Below are 23,772 nucleotides of genomic sequence, written 5' to 3' on the forward strand. Positions count from 1 at the left end.
TACATTCACCATTTTCCTATTGCTACTATGAAACATTGCAACAAGTCTAGGCATTGAAGTCTCTTTTTAAAGTAAAAAGTGCCTTAACTAATCAGATTCGTTACACACAGGTCATTTGGCCTATCGTGTCTGCACTAATTTTGCGAATGAGCACTTCACTTAGTGCCATTTCCCCACCTTCTCCCTGTAGCCCTGCATTCTTCCTTAACTTAGCTGATAAATGGCAAATAACATGTGCACTGCCAAGTGTCAGGCAGCGACCATCTGCCCTTGGCATTACCATCACTGAATCCCCGACTATTAACGTCGTGGGGGTTACCATTGACCAGAAACGGAACTGGATCAGCCATAAACACTGTGGCTACAAGAGTAGGTCAGAGGCTTGGAATCCTGTGGCGAGTAACTCACCTGACTCCCCAAAGCCTGTCCACCATCTACAAGGCACAAGTCTGGAGTGTGATGGAATACTCTCCACTCCTGGATGAGTGCAGTTCCAACAACACTCAAGAAGCTCAACACCACCCAGGACAAAGCAGCGCATTTGATTGGCACTCCCTCCACCACCAACACAGTGGTAGCAGTATGTACCATCTACAAGATGGACTGCTCTCAACTCACCTTTGAGAGCACCTTCCAAACCCATGACCTTTTTCCACCTAGAAGGTCAAGGGCAGCAGATGCATGGGAACACCACCACCTGCAAGTTCCTCTCCAAACATGAACACTTGAAATTGCCAACGTTCTTTAATGACCAACAGAGCTTTCCCTTTTTCCTGCAACCATGGAAACTACTGCTGGTCAAAGTATGTCAATTCAGTTTATGCAATCAGTATAGAACTGGATAGTACAGACTCATGTTTAAACAATTTATTGGAGTTCTTTGAAGGCATAACATGCGTTGCAGATAAAGGGGAGCCTGTAGACATACTGCATTTGGATTTTGAGAAAGCATTAGAAAAGGTGCCACATCAAAGGTTATTGCAGAAAGTAGAAGCTCATTGTGTAGGGGGTAACGTATTCGCATGGATAGAAGATTGGCTGGCTAGGTGGCAGAAAACAGAATATACATAAAATGATCTTTTTCTGGTTGATAGGATGTGACAATTGGAGTCCCACAGGGATCTGTGCTGGGCCTCAACTTCTTACAATTTATATCAATGACTTAGATGAGAGGAGTGAAGGCATGGTAGCTAAATTTGCAGGTGACACAAAGATAGATAGAAATGTATGTTGTGAAGAGGACATGAGGTTGTAAATAGATATAGATAGGTTGATTGAGTGGGCAAAAATATGGCAGATAGAGTATAAAGTGAGAAAATGTGAAGTTGTTCACTTTGGCAGAAGAATAAAAAAGCAAGAGTATTACTGCCAGACCTGCTGAGTTTTTCCAGGTAATTCTGTTTTTACTTAAATGGGGAATGGCTGCAGAATTCCAAACTGCTGAGGGATCTAGGTTTTCTGGTGCATGAGTCACAAAAAGTTATTAGGCAGGTACAGTAAGTAATTAAGGCTAATGGAATGCTATCCTTTATAATGAAAGGAACAAAACATAAAAACAAGGATATTATGCTTCGGTTATACAGGGCATTGGTGAAACCACATCTTAAATATTGTGTACAGTTTAGGTCATTTTCTTTAAGGAAGGCTTTAAATACATTGGAGGTGTTTTACTGGATTGATACCTAGAATGAGTAGGCTGTCTTATAAGGAAAGATTAGACACACTGGGCTTGTCTCCACTGGAGTATAGAAGAGTGAGGGGTGACGTGATTGAATTATATAAGATCCTGAACGGTATTGAAAAGGCGGACGTGGAAAGGATGTTTCCTCTTGTGGGTGCGTCCAGGTTTTGGGTGGGTGGGGGGTGGGGAGGGGCACTGTTTTAAAGTTAGGAGTTACTTTTATAGGACAGAGATGAGGAGATTTTTTTCTGAGGGTTGTATGACTTTGTAACTCTCTGCACTAGAAGGTGCTTCGACAGCAGGTCTCTTTTTTTTCAGCCAGAATCTGGAAATATGCTGCATCAAATGCTCACGTTTCGTGATACGCAACAATCCTGAGCAAGTGATCAGTGCTGGCCAGGCTGTAGCTCACTCTCTACTTTAGATATACATAGAGCTGCATGCAAAGAATGCATAAGCATCTGTGTACTATGTGCTGTGTAAGCAAGACCTCATTAATTTGCGCTATATATTCCCTCTGCAGTTCAGCTAGGCCATCATTTGGTATTGCACCAGAGTAGCTGTGTTGTGCAAGACCTGCGGACAGTGCACAAAACTTTGTTCAAACCTCAACAAGCCTTTATTCACAACGAGGGTGGTTTAATCTTATCCAGGTTAACTACAGAATGCTATTAAAGGTGAAATTGACAGGAGCTTATATGATAATCATGTTTGTTTCTAAGAGTTTGGAATATTTAATGCTTGAATAAAACATTCATTTCAAGAAGGATTGGTAAAAAAATGAGAAATATGCCCTGGATTTCCATTCCCACACCATAAAAAGTCACATGCTTCATCATTTTGAGGAAATTCCACCCAATTTACGTTAAGTAGAGTGACATTTTGTTTTGTCATAAAGCCAACAGAATATTCAAATCGCTCTGCGACCATAACGTGGGATTGACTGGAATCAAAAGCAGGCATAGATGAATATTGAGATAAAAACAAAAAACTGCGGATGCTGGAAATCCAAAACTAAAACTGAATTATCTGGAAAAACCCAGCAGCTCTGGCAGCATCGGCGGAGAAGAGTTCATGTTTCGAGTCCTCATGACCCTTCAACAGAACCAGGTGAATCCAAGGAGAGGGGTGAAATATAAGCTGGTTTAAGGTGGGGGGGCGGGGGGAGAGAAATGGAGGGGGAGTGTGGTTGATTATCTGCTCCTATCACTGCTTGCTTGTCCCTACAACCACACCCCCCTCCCCTCCACTTCTCTCTCCGCCCCCCCTCACCTTAAACCAGCTTATATTTCACCCCTTTCCTTGGATTCACCTAGTTCTGTTGAAGGGTCATGAGGACTCGAAACGTCAACTCTTTTCTTCTGCGCTGATGCTGCCAGACCTGCTGAGTTTTTCCAGGTAATTCTGTTTTATTTATAGATGAATATTGCTCGCTTGAAGTGCAAGATGTAGGCACAAACCACATAAATTGCATTGATGTTTATAATTATGGTAATTTAAATGCTGGCATATTCATAAATTTTAAAAAATAGTAATAACTCTTGTAAGATGCCACTTAGGGCCCTGACACAAGTGACTTTCTAGTCCCATCCCCTTCTAATAAGCACACACCCTTCCCATTATTTTAATGTCAATCCTGCCCTGATCCCATTTGCACCACTCCTTCCCCATCCTGTTCCCATTTATACTTTCTTCATTCCCATTTGTCATTATTTCTACCCGTCTGCTACAATTTCAACTCCTGTTTTTGCTGTTGTTCCCTCTCGCCCAATTCCATTTGATTTACCAATTGCTAAACTTCCATCTCGTAGCAATGCAGGAATTTTTTTATTCATTCATGGGATGTAGGTGTCGCTGGCTGAGGTGGAGGTGGCGAGCTGCCTTCTTGAACCGCTGCAGTCCATGTGGGGTATGTACACCCACTGTGCTGTTGAGGAAGGAGTTCCAGGATTGTGACCCATTGATGGCATGTAATCAATGAATATTTTGACTAATAAATAATTTTGAATAAGCAGTGGCATTCACAGCAAGTTTGCACAAAACAAATGAACAGATAGGAAAGCATGTAATCAAAACAGAGAAGGATTGCATGTGTGTTATCTTTTATATCGCACGCATGCAGAGCTTACCTCGCACATGCGCTCTGTTGTGCTTAGAAGCGTATGGCCCTTCCATTTGCATGCATTGATGTTTTGTTTCGCCATGAAGATAATGTTGCATGGGTAGATAGCACATGCATGTACTTACCACTGACTTTGAAAGACTAAAAGCATGCTGTAACAAGTACTGAAGCTGCAAAAAAAATTGTTTAAAACTAAAATCTTTTTTTGGCAATAGTAGCTTGTCCCTAAGGTAAGTCCTTTAAAGCAGCTCTAGAAACTGTAAAAGGCGCCAGAGTAGGAAGTCTAAATACACAGGTGTGAGACATTTATGTGATTGACATTGCTCCACTCCCATCAAGCAGTCAGGTTCAACTACCTGAAAATCCAGACAGTAAATTATGCTACATTGCTTTCCAGGCACATAATAGGGAAAGGGGATTAATAAACATTTTTCCAGAGCATTCCATCTGCTATTCAGGTGCTATACCTAGGAAAACTACCATTTGCTTTTCATTGTTGTGAAAATAACAGCATAGTACTTTCTGGGCTTTTGCTAACTGATCTTAATGCCTTAGCATCCTGAAAAACCTAAACATGAAACACAAAGATCCAGACTAGCTGTGCAAGCTGTCAGAATGTTTGATGGTCTAATGCAAGACTAATCTATTTCTGTAGAGGAGCTAGAGAATGTTACTCATGCCCCCTCATTTTATGCCAAAGAACACTAACTGGCATATTAAACTGGCATAATGATGGTGGTCTTGAAAGCTCCAAACAAAGCAAGAGTAGGACACCAGGCATAATACCACCTATCTACAGTATATAATTTTTATACTGTTAGTCTGTAGAATGGAGGATAAAGAATGCAAAATGAGTGTATTGGTTATATCTGTAATTTTATATTCAGCTGGTCTAATACTTATGTTAGGATGTTTTCAGCATATTCCCAGGTTTCTGGGATTAAAATGTGCAAAAGGATTGCATTTATTTGACTTTATTCTATTAGGTTTTAAATTATACTTCTGCATTGATATCTGTAGAAAAGTGCGTGGATGGGATAGTTTAAATATGGGTTCTAGATCTGTTCAGTCATCTATAATCTTGAGCAATTTCTTTTGCTGTAAATGTACTTTTTAAGTCTGAACCGCTCTGTAATTTAGTCTCTAGTAAAATTTAGAAAATCAGCATGAATTAGTTGAGAATGCAGGACTGAGAGTTGGTCCATAATTGTAAGGCACAATGTATTGAATAGAAGATGGCATACTGCCATGATCTTAATGAAATTTTGTATGGCACCTCTTTCATTCAGTTAGTAATTTCAATTATGAAAAATGAAATCAAAAGCACTTGCCTTTTTTTCTTGATCCATTTTATTAAAATTTCAATACTGCTATAAAAGGACAACATCTTCCAAATTTCTTCAACGAAAATATCCACTTTTCTTGAAACTAAATCTCACAACCAAAAATTACTGGAGTCAAATATTGGTCCTTCAGTGCCACAAACTCCACTAGAATCTTTCACACAACTTCATCCTCTTGAGGGCAAAAAAAATGTACTTGTTCACAGATAAAGAAAACGTGCAAAAATCTCCATTTAGCGTGTAAAGGATCGCACGTGTCTACCCCTTCCACTACTTCCTCCACTGAACTTTCCCCTCGAGCCACCGCCTCCCCATGATGGTCCTGCTCCTCGACCCCTTGACGTACGATCACGGGGACTCTGGCGGTATCCTGAAATATGAAACAAAACATCAGCAAAATATTTATCAAGTTTTGAATGTAAAGTAGGGATACAAAAACAAATTCTAGGTTCTAATTTATAATATTCCCCAGGTATTAACATGTATGAAAAATTGCTTTTCAAACACAAGAATTTTACTAATCCATCATTCAACTCTGAATAAATTACAACAATCTTCTTCAGGAGCCTACTTTTCAGTGAGTCAAAAGCAAAATACTGCAGATGCTGTAAATCTGAAATAAAAACAGAAAATGCTGGAAATAATCAGCAGATTTGACAGCATTTGTGGAGAGAGAAACAGAGTTAATGATTCAGATCGATGACATTGACTAGAAGCGTTAGGTTAAATTTTCATCCTAGATGCGGGTAGTGGGAGATGGGAAATTTCCTGGCCTGGTGCACCAGCCTCAAGAGGAAATGCCTGCAAAGGCAGGATTTTCATTTTGGAGAGTAGGTGCTAACTAGAGTTGGGCTTGCTGCCCCCAGAAACAGTTCAGAGGCAGCCAAAGGGCGCTGCCAAGTACGGAAGCCCGCCTTGGTGATCTGGGACAATATTCCAATTCCCAAAACAGTAAGGCTCTCTAACCCTCACCCCTCATGCACACTCGTGGCCCATCCACGCCATCTCATGTCCCTCTACCCACCCTGACCCCTCATACCCTCCATGCCAACCAATGCCCCTCCACTCACCCTCAAAGAACCCTCACCCGCCATGCCAGCCTATATTCCTACCACTATCCCAAATGGCCCCACCATGCCAACCTGTGTCCTTCCACCCACCCCCAATGGCCCCTCATGCCCTCCATGCCATCTTATAGCACCAATAAATCATTTAGTAACAATGGCATGTGTGAAAAAGCTTTAAAGAAAATTATTCATTCATAACTTTAATAAAAACTGTTTTTACTATAGCCAGTGAAAGTATCAATCATCCAGACTTTTAAAGTATCAACAGCTGAAGCAAGCACTTGACACCTATACCTTGTGTAAATAAACATTATGCATTTGACAAAATAGATCTCAGAGGAAGAGCTGTCAATCCAGCAATGCTGTCCCTTGGGTGCAGCTGTTTCAACAGTTTAATGGATGTTTAGGCTCTCAGCCAAGCCTCATTATGCTTTCTTGGCATATAAATGCCATATGTTGAAATGGAAGGCATGAAGGATATTGGGGGTGTGTGGAAGGGTATAGGTTGGCATGGGGGCTGTGGGCCTTTCTAAAATTACCTTTCAAAAGGTTCCCTTTCCAGACAATGGCTCATGTCACCTCTGAGGAGCCTTGAACCACAAGTCCTTGGAAAGCTAACCCGACTCCATGGAAATTATGGGGAGCTAGGAGATGCCTATTCTTGTAACTTAGCTGGCAAGTGCAGGGTGTGGGCTCGTGACCCACACCCTTATCCTGTGTTGATGAAAACCGGGGGCATTGGGAATCCCGGAAATGGGTCCTGCCCATCATTTTATCGATCCAGAGAGTCTCCCCAACTCTGCGAAAATTGAGCCCATTAACTCTTGTTTTTCTCTCACCATGGATGCTGCTAGACCTGAGTATTTTCAGTATTTTCTGTTTTCATTCTATTTTCCAGTAAGATAGATTCAGGATCATATCGCTCAAGCCTATTGTTACTACTGTCTTATACTATGTACTCCTGGTTATCTCCTCCTGTCAACCCTAAAAAATATCCACCTGGGATAGAGATATGAATATTCCAATCAAAGCATATCTTTATTGATATGGATACTGCTCTTAACACGTAATAAATATAAGGGACTTGCTGTTAATTTCTTCACTTTTGGGGATATAGGATAGATTCAAACTAGAATCAGGTTAAATAAAGAACAACAGGCACCAAGTCACACATTCTAACTTCTAATTCGGAAGTCTGATGCGGTGGTAGTATCACCAACTAATGCCGAGCAACTAGTTATCCAATGGTGGGGTGGCAGAAACTTTCAGAACTAAATGGGCAGCTTTAATCCTACATTACGAAAAAGTTGTATTTGCAGGTACTGCATGGGCACATCTTTATGTTTAAAAAAAACTTTTTTTTAGGAAGTACAAAAATGCGTGTGGGCAAGAGATCATCATCCTGTTTGGTGAGAGAAACAGAATATTGGTTCCAACTAAAATTAAAGCAAAAAAACTGCGGATGCTGGAAATCCAAAACAAAAATAAAAATAGCTGGAAAAAGTCAGCAGGTCTGACAGCATCTGCGGAGAGGAACAAAGTTAACGTTTTGAGTCCGTATGACTCTTCAACAGAACTAAGGAAAAATAGAAAAGAGGTGAAACATAAGCTGGTTGGGGGGGGCGGGGTGCTGTGGGACAAGTAGAGCTGGATAGAGGTCCAGTGATAGGTGTAGATAGCCAAAAGATGTCATAGACAAAAGGACAAAGAGGTGTTGAAGGTGGTGATATTATCTAAGGAATGTGCTAATAGGTGACATTAAGGGTAGAAAGCAGGATGAGCAAGGTACAGATATCCCTAGTGGGGGTGGGGTGGGGGGAAGGAATCGAAATAGGCCAAAAGGTAGAGATAAAACAATGGATGGAAATACATTTAAAAATAATGGAAATGGGTGGGAAAAGAAAAATCTATATAAATTATTGGAAAAAAGGGATCGGAAAGGGGGTGGGGATGGAGGAGAGAGTTCATGATCTAAAATTGTTGAACTCAATATTCAGTCTGGAAGGCTGTAAAGTGCCTAGTCGGAAGATGAGGTGCTGTTCCTCCAGTTTGCGTAGAGCTTCACTGGAACAATGCTCCAGTGAAGCTCAATGCAAACTGGAGGAACAGCACCTCATCTTCCGACTAGGCACTTTACAGCCTTCCAGACTGAATATTGAGTTCAACAATTTTAGATCATGAACTCTCTCCTCCATCCCCACCCCCTTTCCGATCCCCCCTTTTATCCAATAATTTATATAGATTTTTCTTTTCCCACCCATTTCCATTATTTTTAAATGTATTTCCATCCATGTTTTATCTCTACCTTCTGGCCTATTTCGATCCCTTACCCCCACCTCACCCCCACTAGGGCTATCTGTACATTGCTCGCCCTGCTTTCTACCCTTAATGTCACCTATTAGCACATTCCTTAGATAATATCACCACCTTCAACACCTCTTTGTCCTTTTGTCTATGACATCTTTTGGCTATCTACACCTATCACTGGACCTCTATCCAGCTCTACTTGTCCCACAGCACCCCGCCCCCCCCCAACCAGCTTATGTTTCACCTCTTTTCTATTTTTCCTTAGTTCTGTTGAAGAGTCATACGGACTCAAAACGTTAACTTTGTTCCTCTCCGCAGATGCTGTCAGACCTGCTGACTTTTTCCAGCTATTTTTATTTTTGTATTGGTTCTAACTACTCTTTTTTATTGCTGTTTTCCCAGTTTTTACTTCCACTGATAAGGTTCACATGCAGGTACTTTCCTGTGAAATCTATACTAATTCAGATCTAAATGATAATCTCTGATCACTAAGTACAAACACTAGACATTATTGATTAAACACTTTCACAATTGCAGAATAGGCTAATAGCTGTTCTTCTATTATTGTATTACTTGATAACCTCCACTCAGTATTTTACTGGTGTGTCTGTCATCACACATTAACCACTCTTCCAAACAGACCATTATCTCCTTCAAATACTCGTAGGGCATTTCATTAAGAAATATGTCAGAATGCATTCACTGGAAAACAAGGGACCAACCCTCTGCTGAGCAAAAGGTGCCTAACTTAAAATCTGAGTCTTATGCCTTCCCCATCCACCCCTGACCATTAGATTCTTCTTCCTTAATCTATCCATATTAAATCTAAAATGTAAGCAGTAAGAACTGCAAGTAGATTTTCAGTAGCCTTACCTGTTGAAGGCTGTCTTGATGGCAGCCCTTTGTTAAAGTTGCTTTGGCCACCTCGATTTTCGCTGTATGTACCACGGGGACTATTCTGGACACTCCAGCTTGAGCCACGTCCTCCTTCACGACGGCTGTAATTTCCTACAGAAAAAATACATTTCTTCAAAAAGCACTCCAGAAATAACTATTAAACACACAATGTATTAGAAGAATGGACACAAATTACAGCTGAAAAGAGTTGCCTCAATCTCTATTGTACTTAAATATTTTGTAATGAATATACCTTCACCATGCAATCATTAAACACAAACATAGCAGAGCTTCCCAAGGAGTGGGGAAATGGCACATGTTTAGAAGGTCAAGAAAGCCACAAGAAGACAAACAGCTATGCACAGAGGAGTGGGAGAATGATTTACAAGCCAAACCATAGCATGCTTCCCACTATTATCCTGGGTAAGTAGAGCTGCAGTGGGCATCCTTCCCAACAACAAGATGCCATCTTTTCTGTTGCATATCCTTGACTTTTGTTAACTGTTAAATACTGTGCAAACAGATATAAATATGAAATGTAGTATTGTAGTACCCCATTCATCCAGACTGTTTGCTGCATAAAAAGGGCTTGAAATACCACCGCACAAATGAAATTCTGTAGAAATGAAAGGGACTTTAAAAAAATTGTTTATTCATCAGAAAGCACAATTGTGATACTGTTAAAATTAAATTCACAAAATAATCTGCAGATGAAACATTTAGCTGCAGCGAAACTTATTCTTGCAGCAAGATGGCCAGTTTTGATTCTTACATTTTACAGCCAAATGCATGAGATTTAAAATGTATCTGTAGCTGACTGGAGACTGGGAATTAATTTATTTATGGGACACATGGAATTTCACATATTTGTACTTATGTAATTTTGTCAGTAGAATAACTGGAAGCAAGTGACTTTGAATGTTATATTTTCATGTAGTCATATGCATTGTTTTGCGTTTTGACAATTTAATTTGTTAATCATTTCAACATCTTGAATGTACATCTACATTAATCATTTTATGAAAAGGTGAAATTTAAACTCAGAAAATGAGAATTGAATAACAGATGAAACAATTAAGAAATACACAGTCAACAAAAGGTACTGTGTAGACTTAAAACCTGACAATTTTGCAGTATTATTTAAATACATTCACTTGCCTAAATAACAATAAAACAATTAAGTGCACTACATTTACAATTTCTTCCCAATTCTCTCCCTTTCTCTCGTGAAGGTACTAACTCTTGTTGGGGTTATAATTCTATGGCACTAGCAATCCACCATTAAACTCATCTAAGTGGCTGCCTTCTGAGCCTTGACTGCGAATTTCAAAAGCCTACCACAAGTAACTCCATATACAAGCCTGGTCTTTTTCTCAACTGAGGTCTACACATATTTATGATCCTGCAGAGATCACTGAAAGCAATGAGAAACAAAAAGAATATGTGATTTTAACCCCATCCTCTTTGGCCCAGAGGCATTCAGGTCACTCGTCATACCCAATCAACATATAACGGAAATCAAACACAGGATTTTGTGGTCTTTATGATAATGTCTTCTTCACTCACAAAGCCAACACAGAGCTCCGGGTACTCAAATATTTTACATAGTATTTAAATTTTTAATTGCATTTGTTTGTCTCGGTTGACAATGTTATTATTAAATTCTCTCTCATTTTTAGGGGTGAAATACTACAGCTGATGTAAAGCATTGTTAGACTATTTTAGAGAGAGAAGAGTTATAGGAAATAACTATGAGGTAAAGAATGGGTAATAATCACAAGTGTTAGCAATTCTGAAACAAAGCCGAAGGGACCAACTTTCAAGAAGTTAGTTAACTGAGCTGGTTCAAGGCAGTTCATAAAATGTGTATCAAGTGAGTAGAGTGAATGCTTTTGTAGGATAACATTCAGAAGCAAGTGAAAGTTAGCTGTAAAACTAGAGATGGGACAATGGATTTAGATAATTCTATGGAACAAGTGCTGAACATTTAAATGATACTCTAGATTTGAGTCAGGTGCGGATGATGAATGAGAAATTGCATAAGAAAAATGCAGCATCAAAATGCACATTATGAAAAATATTTCACTGCATGGTTTTAATGGCTAAACATAATGTTAGTTGTTAGGGGACAAAAACAGCATTTCAGTAATGAGGGATATGGGAGGGACAGTAAACCAATCATATACAGAAGTAAAAACAGAAAATGCTGGAAAAACTCTAGTCTGACAGTATCTGTGGAGAGATACAGAGATTCAGAGCTCTGAAGAAGAGTCCTACGGACTCAAAACGTTAACGGTTTCTTTCTCCACAGATGATAACAGACTTGCTGAGTTTTTCCATTATTTTCTATTTTTATTTCAGAGTTCCAGCATCCGCAGTATTTTGCTTTTATCATATACAGAAGTAAATTGAGTGATACCAAAAGAAATGATTACGTTAGGCACAATATTCCTCAGTATTAAAGATGAGAACATTATCTTATTCTTTAGCCATCCTCAACAGTATATTCCCCAATATATACTAGGAAGGGGATAGGCTCTGGCAGAGAGGAGCATAACTCAAGAGGCATTCATCCATTGATGCACATGTCAATTTGTAGCCAATTACAAGCGATGATGGATGAAACAGAGACTTACACATACAACTGGCCTCTAAAGTGACTTTTAACTTTTAGTACCGTATTCATTTGAGATATCTCTGCTGTAAGTTAGTGGACTCGTTTCTGCCGAATGGCAGGTTTATCCGAACTATTGAACACAGTGAACTCTGCAGGTACACATGGCACTTAATGGATGTTTTATGCAAGATGGAATTCCCAGTCATGATTCTCATGCAACTTTTTATTAACACAATTGTTCCGTCAGTTCATATTTCCCTAACAACACAATTCAAAGTCAATGATACCAGTGGAAGCTATAGTCAAAAAAAACATGGCAGTTGTTGCAAAGAGGATGTCATACCCTTTACATCTGCATTTTGCTTCTACAACTCCATGTGGAAAAGCATTCAATGCTTTATCAATTCTGTAAAAAAAAATCTCCTAATTTCTCTCCTCACTCTCAGTGAAAAGTTTAAAATGGTGATTTCCCACCACCTCATCACTGACTTCCCAAACTAGAGCAGAGTAGCAAAAGACTATCTCTGAGCACTTTAGATGTTAAAAAAAATGCTCGATTAAATCTTATAATCTTTGCTCCAGTAGAAATAGTCCCATTATCTCAAGTCTCTCCTCATAACTTTAGTTTCCCATCTCTGGCATCATCCTAATGAAATGCACTATGGGCAAGATCTTACCTGTGTCGAGCGGGCTGGGTGAGAGCAGGCACAGAGCAGGCTGCGCAGCGCCATTTTACGTGGGCAGGCCAATTAAGGCCCACCCAGCGTGACGCATGGCTAGTAGCGCTCGGCACTACCAGTGTGGGCAGGTAGAGGAGGGACAGTTGGGGCATGAGCCGAGACATGTTTGTGAATTGTGCAAAATTTAATTAATTATTTTATAAAACCTTCAGGAAACCTCATCCTGCTCATGAATGAGGTTTCCTGAAAAACGCGAAGGCCACTGGGCTCTTCGCCTGCCCGCCATCCTTAATGGGCAGCGTCGCTAACAACTTTAGTTGGTTTTTTAATGGCCTTAATAGGTCGTTGACAGTTCAGCAGGTGCGCAGCCGCCTTCCGTGCACATCCGCTGAACGAAATATCTAAATGACGGGTGATGACATCTGGATGCATGCCCGACATCATCGCGCGTTATTTTGCGTGTTGGGCCCGCCCCCGCACGCCGACGGCAATATTCTGACCTGTGGCTTTAACATCCTTTCGAATGACTTTGTAGGCAAGTGCACCAATGGTTGAATACAAAGTCAAAAAGTTCCAAATTTGCTTCCTTGTTTGTACAGAATTAGCTAGAGGCCGCGAATGATCTCAGTAGTCATCCTTTGATTGGTATATTAAGAAAGTGCCTGTGTGGTTATTATTTAAGGGTCAGATTGGGCTTGCCGACAACACACCCAGGGTAGAAGGCAGGACAATTCCTATAGAATAAATGACTACTTGGGCGAGGTACTGGAAGGCTGCTGGCACAAATTAATCAAGTTACAGGGCAAAATAGAAAGAAAATTTACATTTTTTTAAGAAAGGGCCAGACTGCAGTAGATGAGGAAACATTGTGGAAGCGTGCCAAGAAATACTGATGGTTCAGAGAACAATTTAAATTTTCTAGAAAGAACAGAGAAGTGATCTTAGAAACTCTAAGCCAAGCAAGCTGAAAATTAGTTGAAATAAAGGTGTTCACAAAAATTATATAGGATGTATTATGGTATTATTTTACAAAGTTGAGATGACCAGCAGAAAGATCACATTTGGGAGTAGTGTGTGCTGTTCATAAGATTCAATGCAGTGGTCAACCTTAAGCCAATAATAAGCTTAGGGAACTAACTTAGTTCTCGCTAGACACAATATTTTTTATAAGAATGAATGCAGCTCATTGAAGTAACAATGAAGTAAACAATGGAGCAATTAACTGAACTGAAAACTTTACTCATGATATTCCCACCCAATCTGATGAATATTTGGAAGTTCAAAAATAACTTTAAAATTGAACATCAATAGAAATTTTTTCAATTTATGAAGAACACATTTGCTATTCTCCACATCTGCATGTCAGGAGGACCATCGGTAGCATGGATAGTCAGTGCAAGAAGTAAAAATTGAGGACAATTTCATAAGAATTGCACCTTATTTACTACAGCAGCCAACCAGATTTAGACTTGAATAAAATAATGTTCTTCAGTGGAAGTGTCTCATATCTAAAGTCCACAACAGCTGATGCTACATTTCCACGGAGGAACAAGCTACCTGTCTACCTTTTAATTCAGAGCTAAAAACTTTAGAGTAAATTTAGAGTTAAAATGCATTTTAGGATTAAAGTCATCAGCTTCCAGAATAACCAATTGTTGAGGTAGTAAGACGAAATGTATCTAGAAATTTTAATTTTAAAACACAGTTGAGAAAAAAAACTGTCAATTTATCACAGAAAATGCTGGAAAAACTCAGCAGGTCTAGCAGCATCTGTGGAGAGAGAAACAGAGTTAACATTTTGAGTCTGTATGACCCTGCATACAGACTCAAAATGTTAACTGTTTCTCTCTCCACAGATGCTGCTAGGCATGTTGAGTTTTTCCAGCATTTTCTGTTTTTGTTTCAGATTTCCAGCATCCGCAGTATTTTCCTTTTATGTCAATTTATCACTGTGGTCAACTTGCAGTATTCTGTTCTACTCAGATTGTGTAACTTGAACAATTAAACCAGAGGAAAGGTGCTTGTACCCGAGCTGTAATATGTAGTCAGCCCACGAATTATTTTATTTTTGGTAAAATTTTGTACTCAATTTAATGCCGGTGTATAGGACATTAACACCCCGGGTCAGGTTTAACACAACCAACTGCAGAGTTAATTTCCTTCTACACAGCCTCATTCTTAGAAAAATATCCAACTGCACCACTGTAATTTTCATTTCCCACACCAGTCATCCTTGGAGCCTCTCTGATTAAGCTTGCCAGTTTAGAGCCAAATTTAATCCCATTAATATGGGATGGATTCAAGCCCCTTTGTGCCAATAACTATCGTGGATGGAATATGGTGTATGAGCAATCACAATCAAAAAACCATTACAAGAAAGGATACTTACTGCCCAAATATTAATTCAGATAAATTCAATTGTGATCAAGTTTACAATGATCATAACAGATTATACATTGTAAATTCTTTCTACTCTTTATGTAGATTAACATACAACTTTTTTACACCAACACAGAGACACCAAATTACTTACGATTTCTGGTGCTAGGATGTAGGAGTCCCACTGCATGACCTGGAAGAAAGGTTAGATCTTCTACAAAGAGAAAGAGAAAAAGGTTAATAAAAAGAACCACCAACTGCTTGTTGCTATGTCTTATTTCTGACTTATTCCTCCCTTATATTGTACACAATCATTATTTCACATTCTTTTTGAAACAAAATATTACAATTCCCAGAGCAAAGGTACAATAAGTATTTATTCGTCATGGACTGAGTTATCTTTGTTGGGTCTGATCCCAACATCGGCAGGAAATCTGGGACGGGAACCAAAAATGCCAACGCTGGGATCCAGATGGTTATTTCTGAGGAGGCAGTGGAGCCCTGTCCAATTAAGGACGGAGGGTGGGCTCTTGAGGTTGGACAGTCAATAGGAGGTCCCACCATCAGAGGTGGGAGCTGCCGATGCAGGTAGGGGAATGAGAAGTTTTCAAAGATTCCAAATAAAAAACGCCCACAGCTGCTGGACCGCCATAGGACAGCTCACAGTCATAAATGTGACCCTCTTGCAATCACAGCTGGGGACAGGATGGGAGTTAAAAGAGGCATCTATGGCTGCTCAGTCTGCTGACGACTTCTGATAAGTGCCTTCAATGGGCAATTTAATTGGCTATCCACCACTAGTGGGCAGATAGCTGTAACCACCCACCACAACACCCCACTTCTCCACTTCGAACCAGCCTCAATGAAAATTGCCCAGAGGTCAGATCATGGCAGCAGACCATTACTCCAATGAGTGGTGGGAAATTAGAGGTCTGCCTGCCTCAAGTTCCACCTCTACATCCCAGCAAAAATTCAGTCCCATATATGTTTATCATTGGCACTCGATACTGCATTAGATTGTTGGTGCCAAACAAAGTGACAAAAATGTTATAAAAACACAACTGAATTTCATCTTTCCTGTCTACTATTAGTTCCTTTATTAATAAGTGATAGAAAAAGAAAATTTGACTATGCACATGTACAAGCTCAATAATTAATGGTGCACCATTTGGTGAAAAGGGAAAGGATTCAGCTTCATCACAACATTAAGGCCAATGATGAAAGTGAGCACTCTGCCTTTTCTATTTAGATCAGAAGATTGTGCATGTACAAACAAATTGAAGAAGTTCCACAAATGCATGTTCAGGATGAAAATGCTTATTTAAAATATCAACAATAAACAACTAATGGTGTTTTTTCTATTAGATATCCAGTTGTTTGTGCCTTTCCCACAATATCAGCTGCTGTAATGGAAAATCAAAAATGCATCATCCAATCTACTCTCAATTCCACGTCTCTTAATTCAAATTGCTTAACACCACATAGGCTATTGTTTACATTGCTCCATTTAAAATTATTGAATAATTCCAATGTGGATCAAAAATTATGAGGAATAGATTGTAAATAAAAATATTTGACTATAATCCAGTCTCAGGATCCAGCAGATGAACAATCTGTTTGAAATTCTTTTACAGTTTATGTAATTATATTGATCGAATAACTAGATTATCATCTACTGACAATCATCAGTGCAACCTGTTAATTTATCCTGAACAATTAACTTTTGCCAAAGTAAAAACAGTTCTTTGGGTTCATTTGAATCCTTTCATACTATTGAACATCTGGTACTTACATTGTGGCTTTAACATGGGAAGACATCCCAGGGTGCTAAACTAAGATATGAGAAAGCAGGACTGTAGGATGTAGATTTTTGTGGGCAGGGTTCTCAGAAAATCATAATCAGATTAATGAGAGTTAATATAGATGTATAAAAGGGAAATTGTGTTTGACAAATCTGTTAAGAATTTTTTGAGGACGAAACTAGTAGAATGGATAAGGGGAACTAGTGGATGCAGTGTATTTGGATTTTCAAAAAGTATTTAATAAGGTGCCACATAAGATGTTATTACAAAAAACTAGGACTCTTGAGTTTGGGGTAATACGGGTTGAGGATTGGTTAATGGACAGTAAAACAGAGAGTAGGAATAAGTCAGACATTTACAGCTTGGCAGGCTGTAATTTGCGGGATGCAGCAACAATCAGTACATAGGCCTCAGCTATTTACAATGTATATTAATAACTGAGTGTAACGTATACAAGTATGCTGACAATAGAAGTTAGGTGGAAAAGTAAGCAGTGAAGAGGTCGCAACAAGGCTGCAGAGGGATATAAACAGGTTGGGTAGGTGGACAAGAAGATGGCAGATGGAATACAATGTGACGAAGTGTAAAGTTATCCAGAATTACCTGGAAAAACTCACTAGGTCTGGCAGCACCGGCAGAGAAGAAAAGAGTTGACGTTTCGAGTCCTCATGACCCTTCGACAGAACTAGGTGAATCCCAGGAAGGGGTGAAATATAAGCTGGTTTAAGGTGGGTGGATGGGTGGGGGCTGGGTTGGGTGGGGCAAGAGAAGTGGAGGGGGGTGGTGTGGTTGTAGGAAAAAGCAGTGATAGAAGCAGATCATCAAAAGATGTCACAGACAACAGAACAAAAGAACACATAGGTGTCGAAGTTGGTGATATTATCTAAACTAATATGCTAATTAAGAATGGATGGTAGGGCGCTCAAGGTATAGCTCCAGTGGGGGTGGGGGAGCATAAGAGATTTTAAAATATTTAAAAATAATGGAAATGGGTGGGAAAAAGTAAAATCTATATAATTTATTGGAAAAAAACAAAAGGAAGGGGGAAGAAACAAAAAGGGGGAGGGGATGGAGGAGGGAGGTCAAGACCTAAAGTTGTTGAATTCAATATTCAGTCCGGAAGGCTGTAAAGTGCCTAGTCGGAAGGTGAGGTGTTGTTCCTCCAGTTTGTGTTGGGCTTCACTGGAACAATGCAGCAAGCCAAGGACAGACATGTGGGCAAGAGAGCAGGGTGGAGTGTTGAAATGGCAAGCGACAGGGAGGTTTGGGTCATTCTTGCGGACAGACCACAGGTATTCTGCAAAGCGGTCGCCCAGTTTACGTTTGGTCTCTCCAATGTAGAGGAGACCGCATTGGGAGCAACGAATGCAGTAGACTAAGTTGGGGCAAATGCAAGTGAAATGTTGCTTCACTTGAAAGGAGTGTTTGGGCCCTTGGACGGTGAGGAGAGAGGAAGTGAAGGGGCAGGTGTTGCATCTTTTGCGTGGGCATGGGGTGGTGCCATAGGTGGGGGTTGGGGAGTAGGGGGTGGTGGAGGAGTGGACCAGGGTGTCCCGGAGGGAACGATCCCTACGGAATGCCGACAATGGGGGTGAAGGGAAGATGTGTTTGGTAGTGGCATCATGCTGGAGTTGGCGGAAATGGCGGAGGATGATCCTTTGAATGCGGAGGCTGGTGGGGTGATAAGTGAGGACAAGGGAGACCCTATCATGTTTCTGGGAGGGAGGAGAAGGCATGAGGGCGGATTCGCGGGAGATGGGCCGGACACGGTTGAGGGCCCTGTCAACGACCGTGGGTGGAAAATCTCGGTTAAGGAAGAAGGAGGACATGTCAGAGGAACTGTTTTTGAAGGTAGCATCATCGGAACAGATGCGACGGAGGCGAAGGAACTGAGAGAATGGGATGGAGTCCTTACAGGAAGCGGGGTGTGAGGAGTTGCAGTCAAGGTAGCTGTGGGAGTCGGTAGGCTTGTAATGGATATTGGTGGACAGTCTATCACCAGGGATTGAGACAGCGAGGTCAAGGAAGGGAAGGGAAGTGTCAGAGATGGACCACGTGAAAATGATGGAGGGGTGGAGAGTAGAAGCAAAATTAATAAATTTTTCCAAGTCCCGACGAGAGCACGAAGCAGCACCGTAGTAATCATCGATGTACCGGAGAAAGAGTTGTGGAAGGGGGCCGGAATAGGACTGGAACAAGGAATGTTCCACATACCCCATAAAGAGACAGGGTATGTGGAACATTCCTTGTTCCAGTCCTACTCCGGCCCCCTTCCACAACTCTTTCTCCGGTACATCGATGATTACTTCGGTGCTGCTTCGTGTTCTCGTTGGGAGTTGGAAAAATTTATGAATTTTGCTTCCAATCTCCACCCCTCCATCATTTTCACGTGGTCCATCTCTGACACTTCCCTTCCCTTCCTTGACCTCACTGTCTCAATCTCTGGTGATAAGACTGTCCACCAATATCCATTACAAGCCTACCGACTCCCACAGCTACCTTGACTGCAGCTCCTCACACCCCACTTCCTGTAAGGACTCCATCCCATTCTCTCAGTTCCTTCGCCTCCATCGCATTTGTTCCGATGATGCTACCTTCAAAAACAGTTCCTCTGACATGTCCTCCTTCTTCCTTAACCGAGGTTTTCCACCCACGGTCGTTGACAGGGCCCTCAACCGTGTCCGGCCCATCTCCCGCGCATCCACCCTCACGCCTTCTCCTCCCTCCCAGAAACATGATAGGGTCCCCCTTGTCCTCACTTATCACCCCACCAGCCTCCGCATTCAAAGGATCATCCTCCGCCATTTCCGTCAACTCAAGCATGATGCCACTACCAAACACATCTTCCCTTCACCCCCCCTATCAGCATTCCGTAGGGATCGTTCCCTCCAGGACACCCTGGTCCACTCCTCCATCACCCCCTACTCCCCAGCCCCCACCTATGGCACCACCCCATGCTCACGCAAAAGATGTAACACCTGCCCCTTCACTTCCTCTCTCCTCACCGTCCAAGGGCCCAAACACTCCTTTCAAGTGAAGCAACATTCCACTTGCATTTCCCCCAACTTAGTCCACTGCATTCGTTGCTCCCAATGCGGTCTCCTCTACATTGGAGAGACCAAACGTAAACTGGGCGACCGCTTTGCAGAACACCTGCGGTCTGTCTGCAAGAATGACCCAAACCTCCCTGCTGCTTGCCATTTCAACACTCCACCCTGCTCTCTTGCCCACATGTCTGTCCTTGGCTTGCTGCATTGTTCCAGTGAAGCCCAACGCAAACTGGAGGAACAACACCTCATCTTCCGACTAGGCACTTTACAGCCTTCCGGACTGAATATTGAATTCAACAACTTTAGGTCTTGACCTCCCTCCTCCATCCCCACCCTCTTTTTGTTTCTTCCCCCTTCCTTTTGTTTTTTTCCAATAAATTATATAGATTTTTCTTTTTCCCACCTATTTCCATTATTTTTAAATATTTTAATATCTTTTATGCTCCCCCCAACCCCACTACAGCTATACCTTGAGTGCCCTACCATCCATTCTTAATTAGCATATTAGTTTAGATAATATCACCAACTTCGACACCTATGTGTTCTTTTGTTCTGTTGTCTGTGACATCTTTTGATGATCTGCTTCTATCACTGCTTTTTCCTACAACCACACCAACCCCCTCCACCTCTCTCGCCCCACCCAACCCCCACCCCCCAACTCCCCACCCACCCCCACCTTAAACCAGCTTATATTTCAGCCCTTCCTGGGATTCACCTAGTTCTGTCGAAGGGTCATGAGGACTCGAAACATCAACTCTTTTCTTCTCCGCCAACGCTGCCAGACCTGCTGAGTTTTTCCAGGTAATTCTGTTTTTGTTTTGGATTTCCAGTATCCGCAGTTTTTTGTTTTTGTAAAGTTATCCACTTTGATAGGAAAAATAAAAAAGCAGAATATTTTTTGAATAATGAGAACCTGGGAAATATTAGCATTAAAGAAACCTAGATGTCCCACTGCATGAATCACAGGAAGTTTAACATTCAGGCACAGCAAACAATTAGGAAAGCAAATGGTATGCTAGCTTTTGTTATGAAGGCACAGTGAATATTACAGGGCATTGATGAGATCCACACCTGGATACAGTTTTGGTTTCCCTAAACAAGGAAGGTCATAGTTACAACATACATGCAAAAGTGCTACCAACTGAGCCATAGCTGACACGCAGGTGAGAATACAAATTAAGAAATTATGTAGGGCTTTGGAAAGAGATATCTGGAGTACTGTGTATACTTTTGATCTCCTTACCCAATAACGGATATGCTTGCCTTAGAGGGAATACAACAAAGGTTCGCGGGCAGATTCCTGGAATGAGGGGATTGTCCCAATTCACCAAATTGAGTAGACTAGGCCCATATTCCCTGGAGTTCAGAAGAACAAGAGGTGACCTCATTGAAATATACAACATTCTTAAGGGGTTGAAAGGGTAGATACTGAGAAAATGTTCCCCCTGGCTGGGAAATCTAGAACACGGGGTCACGGTCTCAGAATAAGGGTTGGCCATTTAGGACTGAGATTCTTTAAAGGGTTGAGAATTTTTGAAATGCTCTACCTCAGAGCGCAGTTGAGCATAATGGGGTAGTTATAGGGTATTAAATAATTCCTTATAATTCTCTTGTCAGCAGGACCAAGAGTCTTACATGGTACGTTGCTTATCTGAAAGTACAATGAGGGACATCTAGAATTGGCTTGAAATGATTTTGGAGAGGGAGAGGTTGGATCCTGTTGTTGTGATCCATGTTGGGATCAACAACGTAAGGAATAGTATGCAAGAAGTTGTGTTAGGGTAGGAACTAAATTAAAGAACGGGTTATAATCTCTGCATTATTACCTAAACCAGACATAAATTGATGTAGCGATTCGTGGAATAGGAAGGGGAACACATGGTTGAATGAGTGCTGCGGGAAGGCGGGGTTCCATTTTGTGGGGAACTGGCACCAGCACGAGGACAGGATCGAACTGTGCCACCGGGACGGGCTCCACCTGAACTGGGCTGAGCCTGGGTTCCAGGAAGGGAAAAACATGGCAGTAACAAGGGCTTCATCCAGTAAATAGGAGGGAAATGTAGAGGGGTCAGGATGAAAAGGTAGTACAAATATTAATTCAAAAAAAGAGAAGAGTCACAGTCAGAAATTACACTTTAGGCACAACAGATAAAGGGAAAAATAACAAATGTAAAGTTATTAAACCAGGAGAGGGAAATAAGAAACACATGAATAAAACATTAGAGCAAACATTAGGGTTTGTGGCCCAAATAAGCATTTATACAAATTCATGGAGTTTAAGGAACAACCTGAATGAATTGCAAATTCAACTTGAATGATAAGATATGGTAGCCATTATGAAACATGGCTGCAAGATGGTCAGGACCGGGAACTAAATATACCTGGATATAAAGCCAACAGGAAAGATAAGGAAAATGGTAGAGGGTGTGGAATATCCTCAGTGATTAAGGAGGAAGAAATCACTTTAATGGTAACAGAGGATCTAATTAAACTTAAGCAGGATGTGAAAATTTATGGGTGGAATTAAGAAATAGAAAAGGATGTAAGGTTGCAGTAGTTGTGTATAGGCCCCCTTGTGGCAGCTGGGAAGTGGTAGAATGTATAAATGCTGAGATTAATATGTGGAAAAGGTAGAAGAGTTTTAATGTGGGAATTTTAACTTTCATATGGATTGGAATAAGTTGACGAGAGCATGTCAGAAAGGCAGTGAGTTTCCTCAGCATGTTAGGGAAGTTTTTCTGCAAAAGTATGTCCTAGAACCAATAAGTGGGCAGGCCAAATTAGATTTTGTAATGAGCCAAATGTAGTTAACAGTGCTTTAACACTTATCAAATAGCAAACATAATATGATCGAGTCAACAGTGATTGAAAGGGAGAAACATGAAATAGATAAGATTCTAGATTTGGACAAACTAACTTCAGTGTGGTGAAACAGAGATTGTCACAATAAACCGAGAAAATCTGTCAAAGATCAAGACAGATGATGATCAGTGGAAGCTGGTTCAAAAAACAAATTTAAGTGATACAGAACCAGATTATTCCTCTAAGGGGAAAAAGCTCTAGATGACAAAAAAAACTGTAGATGTCTAAAAAGACAAAGCATAGAAAATGCAGAAAATAAACACATCCTGATGAATGATACAAGGAACATCAAAGGGTGACAAAATAGATACTGAGAGTTACAAAGGGAGTCTGAAAAGAAACTTGCAAAAGATATCAAAAATCAACACAGAATATTTTCACAATTTTACTAGGGTAGTCAGGAGCTACAAACATGTAGGTGCTGGTTACTGTTAGCACTTGGATCATTAGCACAGGTTACTACTCTTCATGTTACCAGGTAGGTAAAATTCTTATTATTTTTAAATGTCATGATTACTGATCGTTATAAAATCAGGATAGCTGTTGTTCATATTGCCACTAAATTACTCCTCATAATGCAAGGGGTGTTACCCTTCAATTTACAAGGGTTACTGTGATGCCAGGGTTACCGCTTCTCTGAATATTCATAACAGTATTGCTGAAAAACAGATTTTTTGTTGAAGCTTTTCATCTTGGAGTCAACAGGACAATTCCCAAGAAAATATCAAGCAAAAAACATGTTCTGCCCATCACACAAATGAGTAATGCGATGCAAGAGTGCCAACATAATGCTAGGTATTTAGGCCATATGTCCCAAAGACTGGCGGATCATATCAAAGAGAATATCCCTTCCGCTGTTCGCAACAGGCAAGGTACGACTGTACCCAACCAGCCCGAGCTTGTAAAACTCAAAACAGTGTCTCACATTAGATGTGATTCCGCAATTGGACAATATTTGCTAAATA

At 40.8% G+C, this 23,772-nt stretch overlaps 1 protein-coding gene across 5 annotated transcripts in view; it reads right to left on the reverse strand.

The window, feature by feature from the left end:
• Nucleotides 1-5,134: 5,134 nt before the first annotated feature.
• The window catches only part of virma (vir like m6A methyltransferase associated), a 121,738-nt gene continuing 103,100 nt past the window's right edge, over nucleotides 5,135-23,772 (reverse strand). For 4 of the 5 annotated variants that reach the window (XM_041189286.1, XM_041189289.1, XM_041189284.1 and 1 more), the window contains 4 exons: nucleotides 15,248-15,307; nucleotides 9,971-10,033; nucleotides 9,394-9,528; nucleotides 5,135-5,516 (listed from right to left, as the gene is read on the reverse strand). In XM_041189286.1, coding sequence (XP_041045220.1) covers nucleotides 5,380-5,516; nucleotides 9,394-9,528; nucleotides 9,971-10,033; nucleotides 15,248-15,307 — 395 coding nt within the window. In that variant the 3' untranslated portion in view covers nucleotides 5,135-5,379. The remainder of the gene's footprint in view (nucleotides 5,517-9,393; nucleotides 9,529-9,970; nucleotides 10,034-15,247; nucleotides 15,308-23,772) is intronic. The other variant, XM_041189287.1, reaches the window with a different exon arrangement.

This window comes from Carcharodon carcharias, chromosome 6 (assembly GCF_017639515.1).
Source record: "Carcharodon carcharias isolate sCarCar2 chromosome 6, sCarCar2.pri, whole genome shotgun sequence".
Taxonomy (NCBI): Eukaryota; Metazoa; Chordata; class Chondrichthyes; order Lamniformes; family Lamnidae; genus Carcharodon; species Carcharodon carcharias.